The following is an 8,138-nucleotide window of genomic DNA, read 5'->3' on the forward strand; positions in this document are numbered from 1 at the left end:
ATGTGGACAGTGTTAACAGGCTGAGGTAAACTCTTTACCGTTAGCTTGGCCGGCTAAAGCATGTCTGAGCTCGTCCGCACCAATCCCGTTGCATTATGGGATTTTTTTTACTCCTGTAGCGTCCATCCCCTGTTCTTGCCTACTGAGAAGCAAGACATACAATGGGGCAGCGATGGCTTGGCGGGTAAGGCTCTGGGTTACTGATTGGAAGGTTGGGGGGTTCAAGCCCCATAGCTGCCATGGCTTCATCCATGGACACACTTCATGTGCATAGTTTCTTTTGTTGATAGTTTTCGAGTGACACCCATGCAGCCTCCTACATTATATAATATCTATGCAAATACAGAGTATCTTTACCAGTTGTTAATAAACAAGAAGTGTTCTAGTTTACTAGCTAGTCTCTGTATTCTTGGGATGTTAATAGATAGAAAGATATCCATCCAACACTGTAAGCCAGCAATGACCTAAAAAGAGCCATCACTGAAGCTTACAAAGGCGGCAAAATTTCCCATGTGTAGTATATTACAGAAATAAATTATAGTTTATAGTTTTAACTTATTTGATTAAAAGAACAGTTGTGGGTGAGGTGTGGGACACCTTGTACATAGGACAAAGCATGATAACGAACACAATAGACAAATCTCATTTATAATAACAATAGGACCTATAGAAAAATTTTTCACTAAATGACAATTGCATCCCCTTGAAGCAACATTGGAGTCAGAAGCGTCAAGTCACAACCCTCTGTTACGAAGCCAACGAGTTATATCTGGGGGCTCAATTAATTATGTCTTACTACATGAATGATTACTGATCTGATGATAACAACTGGATGGATTGCCATCTATTAACATCCAAAAAATGCAAAGGCTAGCTGGTAAACTGGTAGAACACTTCCTGTCCATTAACAACTGGTAAATATGCTCTGTATTTTCGAAAACTATCTTAAAACTGAACTTAAAACCCTGTATCAATCGAAAACCATCAACAAATAAAAAATATATATATATGATTAATGAAGTGTGTCTGTTGAATGTCCGCACGAGAGCATAATTAACTCAGATTTTTTACATGGATTTGCCGCCATAAGCATGTCCCCCCCCGCCCCCCGCCCCGACCTAGTCAACTAGCAAGCAGATGTCTTTTGGATAGAGACTAGAAAGCACTTCTGCAAGTGGCTCTGGATAACAGAACTTGCAAAATGATAAATGTAATAAAAAATAAGCAATTTCAAATTGACAGCATATTCCATTTAAAAAGGTTCAGTAATCATGCAAACCACAAACCAATTCTTGGTTTGTGTAAATTTATGCATAAAAAGATTAACCAGTGCACTTTCAGGAGCATGGTGTAGGATATGAACATTTTTCAAAAATTGTGATTTTCATGAATACCAAATTTCGTGTAAATGCTCCTATGAACAATTAACAAATAAAGCTGTTGGAATCCAGTTTGTTGAATGAGGCCCAATGTCTTTTCACGATGCGCTCTATTTGCTCTGTGTGAACGTTTACACAGGGTGATGTGATGCGTCTAGTGCAGTAACAGAGCACAGTAACAGAGGAAAGATGCATGTCTGCTTGCTTCTCACCTGCCTGATAAGCTCTGGTTTACAGCTTGCTGCCGCTGGCTAGCCGTTAGTGGTAAACAAAGAAGCAGCCTGTGCACAAGTCTCCCCCTGCCAGTACAAAGCCTCTCCTTCACCAAGACTCCTACCAGGCCTCCTCATGGCCACAGTGTAACTGGGTTTCTTGCAGCCTCAAGCTAACTTGGTAGGGGATCTCGGAGCTGTGGCGGTCCCCCGAGGCTGCCTATGACCAACCACCGTCCCGGGTAAGACAAAGGTTAGGGAAGCACACCCGAGGAAAAATCAGGTGCTGGTAGGCACACCTTAAGGCATCCTTCAACAGACCGGAGCTCCAGTAGCCTCCTGCAGCTGGGAGACATGCCAGTCGTGATGGATTTTCTCCTTGCAGTCAGTTACAGCTCCTCACGGCGAAGCAATGGTGTTGGAGCAGGCACATCTCCCTCATCATTTAAAACTCCTCTGTGCGTAGATACCCGTTACCATTTGTGGCATTCCATTACTAAAGCCCACCGGGGATGGGGTTCTTGGCCAGAAGCCTCTAGCCTAGGCCCTACACAGTGGCGTCACAGGGTATATGGTCATCAGCTGTGACGAGTGGCAGCTGCTCCCAGCAGACCAGTGTGTCTGAGCAGTTTATTAAGGAGCCGCAAAGCTCATCCCAATTGGGGAATGATCTAGAAAAGGTGACCTAAACGACCTATCGGGTCGTTGCATTTCAGCGGTCACAAAATCTGAAAGCAATACATTCCCTAATGAATAGCAACATGGAACCCCACGGGTGGGGGAACCCACGGGTGGCCAACACCTGCATGGTACTGGATTGGCTTTTAAAAATGGTATCCTTCCAAGCCTCACTGAGACACCAACTGGCATCCGTGAAAGTTTAATGTCCTCCATTTGCCCCTTGCAGGAAAGCAGCATGCCGCTTTTCTCAGTGCTTATGCACCTACCCTTCCATCAGCAGAAGAGGGGAAGGATAGCTTCTATGAGACATTGGATGAGGCCCTCAGGAAGGTCCCTGAAAATGACAAAAATCTTGCTGCTGGGTGATTTTAATGCAAGAGTGGGGAAAAGCAGTGATCTCTAGGAAGGAGTTATCGGTCATCACCGCATTGGGCATGTCATCGCTAATGAGCCAAGACTCCCGAGTCCTTGTGCGGAACACAGTCTCACCATCACCAGTATCATGTTACAACTGAAAAATAAATATAAGACCACCTGGCTGCACCCATGATCCAAGCACTGGCACCTTCTGGATTATGTCATCATTAGGTGTAAGGACTAGAAGGACATTCTCATAACTCGAGCTATGTGAGGAGTAGAGTGTTGGACTGATCATCATATGATTGTGGGTAAACTCCGTCTGTGTATTCATGTGGCAGTACACCTTAGAAAAACTACCAGGAGAAGACTGCACTGCGCAAGGCTTCAAAAAGAAGTGGCACAGAACAACTACTGACGCGCTGTTGCTAAGCAGCTACAGAACATTGAGTCTCTCCTGAGGAGTATAAAGGAAGACTGATTGTATTTGGTCCTCCAACAAGCACATCACGGGATTATGGCCAAAGTGACACTAGGCAGATTGGAGTCTGCCCCTTTCACAGTAGACACAGGTGTGAGACAGGGCTGTGTCCTCACACCAGTCCTTCCTACCTCTTCCTATCTTCCTACTTCGTTTCACAACACTGCTGCACAAGGATGTGGAAGAAGAAAGGGGGTGACCATGGCCTACAGACTAGATGGGAACTTTAAAATCAGGAGGGTCCAGGCAGTGACAAAGCTCCAATTAGTCAGTGTGCTGGAACTTCAGGTTGCAGATGACTGTAACCTAGATCACACACCCCATAAGCCCTAAAGTCCACTCTTACAGCTGCTGTTCAAGCATATACAGTGCCCCCCATTAATATTAGCACCCTTGGTAAATATGAGCAAAGAAGGCTGTGAAAAATTGTCTTTATTGTTTAACCATGTGATCTTTTCTTTTAAAAAAATTCACAAAAATACCCTGCTCTCATGGATATCAAACAACTGCAAACAAAACAGGTTTATCCAAAAAAGATATTTGTTAAATATAGTTGTGCAAAAGTTATTGGCACCCTTTTAGTCAATACTTTGTGCTACCTCCCTTTGCCAAGATAACAGCTCTAATGCCTGATGAGGTTGGACGTATACATGGCAAGGGATCCAAGACCATTCCTGCATACAGAATCTCTCCAGATCCTTCAAAATTCAAGGTCCATGCTGGTGGACTCACCTCTCCAGTTCACCCCACAGGTTTTAAATGGTTTTCAAGTAAAGGGACTGGGATGGCCCAGGGCTCTACACTAACAATTTCTTTTTCAATTACAAAAATTTAGGAGCACAGTCAAAAGGTTTTTTTTGTTTGTTTTTTGTTTTTTTAGAGATGGTAACATTAACGTGCCACAATATAACACACAAATAGGCATGAGAAAACTTGAGCTCGTCAATTATGACAGAATTTAGGAACATAGTGTGAGCCATGACACATTAATTTACCTTCTGATAAACTAAATTTAATATTTTCAGTTAATTTTACAGGCTGTATGCAAAAAACAACAACTGTTAATCTGTTTCACCTTGTAAACAAATACAATGAACCTCAATGTTCAGTCTTTGAAGTCTGCACCTCTTAAGCTACACTATTAGACATTTTCCACTGTCATGGTTCTGGGCTGGAGTCAGTTATCGAACCGCTCTGCATATATTGTGTAAATAGGCCTATCTGAATAATCTCATATAGGATGTGATTGGGTGAGCTCATTTATCAGCCAGATGCAAAGTGCTTTAGTTTAACGGTGTTCATTAGGGATGCTCCGATCAGGATTTTTACGACTGATACCGATTCAAACACCAATCTTTTTTAGTTTAAGCTTTAATCAGGAGGTCTGTCATAAACAGTTAAATGTAAGCGCTCTGCTCATTGTCACTATTTCTCATTGCTATTATTTTTAATTCGATTAACACTGTTGGTTAATTGATAAATAAACAAGCATAATATATTTATTTTTAAATATCTTAAACAATAAAAAGTCCTAATTATTAGTAGACTAACACAAAAATGATCCATATTAGGAAAAAGGCTAATAGCCTTCAAAGGAAATAGTATACTAAGCTTAATGTCAAACTGATATTAAATGCAACCCATAGTAATTAAACATTTCATTTCTCATTTTATTTATATTTTATGAAGTTATTATAATATCTACTTATATTAAATTATTTATTTATAACTAAGCACATTTTCTGTTTTTACATTATATTTGTTTATCAATTTTTAGATCGGTTCCCCCAGTACAGTGTTGCCATGTCTGCTGATAATAGTGTTTTTTGTGGGGTTAAATCAAAACATGGAAACTGTACTTGACTTTTCTAGTGATATCTGGAAACCGTGCATTTAAATGAAGTGAATGCACTGTCTGTTAGAGTTGGTGAAGGGAGAGCGGCAGTGTACTGTATGTTTGCAGACTGAACAGATGCTACTCTTTATTTATGATTGGTGAGGTATTATTTAATAAAGAAGTTTGAGTTACACCCCACCTTGTAGCGTTAGCATTAGTATTAATTTACTTGCACTCAACACCGCTTTGGCTACACGAGCAGGTCAGTCGCAGGTTCAGATCATTTTGTGTGATTAAGAAAAGCTGGCGGTTTGTGAGATCGGAGAGTTGCGAGAAACAGATGATGTACAGTGTTACTCATCATTATAATGGCTTCTTTGCAGTATTTACACACTTGTTCTGTTGACTGAGGTGATGAAAAGCAGGGCAAAAGTATCAAAGTATGGTGTAGATGCATTTTGGACTTGTAGTTTTTATTCCAATTGCATTATACAACTCCGAACAGATCACTCGCACCAGTGCACCTAAACATTTTTTCACAGTCGCACAATGTATTTTTCAGTCGCAAATGTGAGCGAAATGGTCGCACTGTATACCTAGCTCTACCTGGCCTGATTCTCAGTATACCGTCACCAGAGTTCCATCAAAGTCCAAGCACTATCTTTTCAGTAAAATATGCTTATAACAGAACTAGGGGTATAAATCGCAAGTTTCATGATGATACGATCGACTATCAATTCTTTTAGCTAGTGATCCGACATGTGCTGATACTTCAACAACGGCCACAATGCGATTTTGTTTCGATCAATTAAGAGTCCTATGATCGATATTAAATGATGTGTCTATTTCACACAATCAGTAACATTTCTATTCATACACAGATGCAAACCAAAATATATTTATGAAAAATTTATTTGCACTGAAATATGTAGCCTTTTATATTGGAAAAAAGCTCAATAAAGACCTGTGATGAACTTAAACTTTGATGGAAGTCACATCTAGGACATGGCTGGAATTAGAGTGTCCTAGATAAAGGTCCATCTCAGGGCCGGAGTGGGACCCATTTTCAGCCCAGGAGTTTAAAGCCCAAGACTAGCCCATTTTTTTTCGTGGTGGAAATAGACGCATAAATTAACTGACAGTTCAATTCTTACTATCCGGTTATATTTATTACTGACATGTTTCAACAAGAGTATAAACATAAATAACAAATGACATAGTGAATACTGCTTTCTGCTACACAAAGTCCAACATTATGGCAGAAAATGTTGGTTTGCATTCAAACACATGAAATATTTCAGCAAGAAATATACTTTTTTGGCAACTACCTTGTGCCACGGCATGTGACGATGGTTTGTTTATATATCCATGGTAAAGACCTGGGTAGGCACGCTTGTGACTCTCTGTGTGTGTGTGTGAGTGAGTGAGTATGAGTGAGAGCTCATCCCCTCTGAGCCAAGTCACGTGAGAAAACAGAACTTTTTAATGCATAAGTAACTGATGCGCTGCTTTAAATACAAATGTAGTGTAATTCGTTATTTTAGTTATCAGTCACGCAATAATGTAACATATGCTTTTTTTTGCCTGTGTGTGAGGTACGGAGACAAAAGCGGGTGAGTGGTACATCTGCTGGCCCAATTTATGAGCGGCCCACCAGGAATTCTCCCGATTCTCCAAATTAGCCACTTCGGCTATGGTCCATCTTAAAAATTATACATTCATTGATGTTTACGCACTGCATCGATACATCGGCTCATTGGTTATTTGATTGGTACATCAATCCATATCGATGGATCCTTACACCCCTAAACAGATCATTGATTATTTCTGAACAGAAACAAAAGTAAACTAAGAGATAATTGATCATTAAGAGATTTTTGTTACTTTTTTCATGAAATTCACTGGAGTTGCTCTTTAAAGTACTGCTTAAAACCAGACTAAATTCCTGACTCCGGGACCACTGTTACACTAAAAACAATCAAACAGTGAAATAGCTTAAAACAATCATAAGACTGAAAACCTGTCTGCAGATTTAGAGCGGCTTCGTGATCGTTTCCGTTCCCGTGAGCGATGGCGCTTGCGTTCTTTCCCTGGAGAACTCTTTCGATCACGGTCCCGGGACCGCGAGCGGCTACGTTTTCGCTCTTTACCCCCAGAGACATCGAGGTCTCTTTTTTCAGAAGTGACACCAGCCATCTTTAAAGAAATAATGCACAAGACAAGAAACATTAATCATTAACCCAACTTGATAATTGCACACTTCTATGTGTAGTGATTACCTGCAAGCACAAATAAAGCCTAATATAAGCAAAGATGGAAATATGATTTTTATTCAACGCGCGTCTTTTACACTGCACATGGTGTGTTTTTGTACAGCACCTCCATAACGTAGGTGAAGATGTTAGTCTTCACGGAAGACTAACATCTCTGCTGTTCACTGTGTTTATTGCCTCAGATCTCTGGACTGCTAGTGCATCATATTCAACCACACTACTACAATCAATTGTTGTATCCAAGCTTTACAAAGCCATTCCACTTCTAGAGTAAAAAAGATGCAAGAGTTTGTAAATAGAGAATATCAGTGTGTGGATAAACTGTTAATGACTAAGCTTGAGAATAAGCTTTAAGTGAAAGTATAACCATTTCATGCTAGTTGCAATAAGATAGCTATGTGACATAACGCAGAAAAAATACACAGTGAATTTTTTTAACAAGAGGTATCTACTTTATGGTAGGCATTCTAGATAACGCATTCAACACTTATAACAAGATACACTAAATGGACGAAAATTTACAGCACTTTCAACAACCTATAAAAGATAATCTCCGTGATAGTAATGCATAACTACTCTACAATCTGGCATTATTTTTATTCAAAAACTTACCCTGACGTCGAAAATAAAACGGTAACGAGAGCTGTACGTTGCTGCTGCGTCTTCTGCTTCTTCTTCCTCTACTTCTTCTGTTAATTTTATTGGCGATTGGTAAACTGAGTTAGCGCATTACTGCCATCTGCTGGATTGGGGGTGTGGACCAGCTTTGGTGATGTCAATGTTCTAGGCGAAAGTTACGGAGCCCCCAAGGGGATATGGTGGTGAAAAAAATATGAGATGGGAGGAAAATTTATATTTCTATGCTTTATGCTACCTGAGAAACGTTGCGTTCTCTCGCAAAACTTTGTGCCTCCCCCG

At 40.4% G+C, this 8,138-nt stretch overlaps 1 protein-coding gene across 2 annotated transcripts in view; it reads right to left on the reverse strand.

The window, feature by feature from the left end:
- Positions 1 to 8,138, reverse strand: part of ddx23 (DEAD (Asp-Glu-Ala-Asp) box polypeptide 23) — a 51,362-nt gene extending 43,224 nt beyond the window's left edge. Inside the window, exons 1-2 of one of the 2 annotated variants that reach the window (XM_053643116.1) lie at positions 7,833 to 8,138; positions 6,968 to 7,143 (exon numbers count right to left, since the gene is read on the reverse strand). In XM_053643116.1, the coding sequence (XP_053499091.1) occupies positions 6,968 to 7,143 (176 nt within the window). In that variant the 5' untranslated portion in view covers positions 7,833 to 8,138. The remainder of the gene's footprint in view (positions 1 to 6,967; positions 7,144 to 7,832) is intronic. The other variant, XM_053643117.1, reaches the window with a different exon arrangement.

Source organism: Ictalurus furcatus, chromosome 15, assembly GCF_023375685.1.
Source record: "Ictalurus furcatus strain D&B chromosome 15, Billie_1.0, whole genome shotgun sequence".
In the NCBI taxonomy this organism is placed as follows: domain Eukaryota; kingdom Metazoa; phylum Chordata; class Actinopteri; order Siluriformes; family Ictaluridae; genus Ictalurus; species Ictalurus furcatus.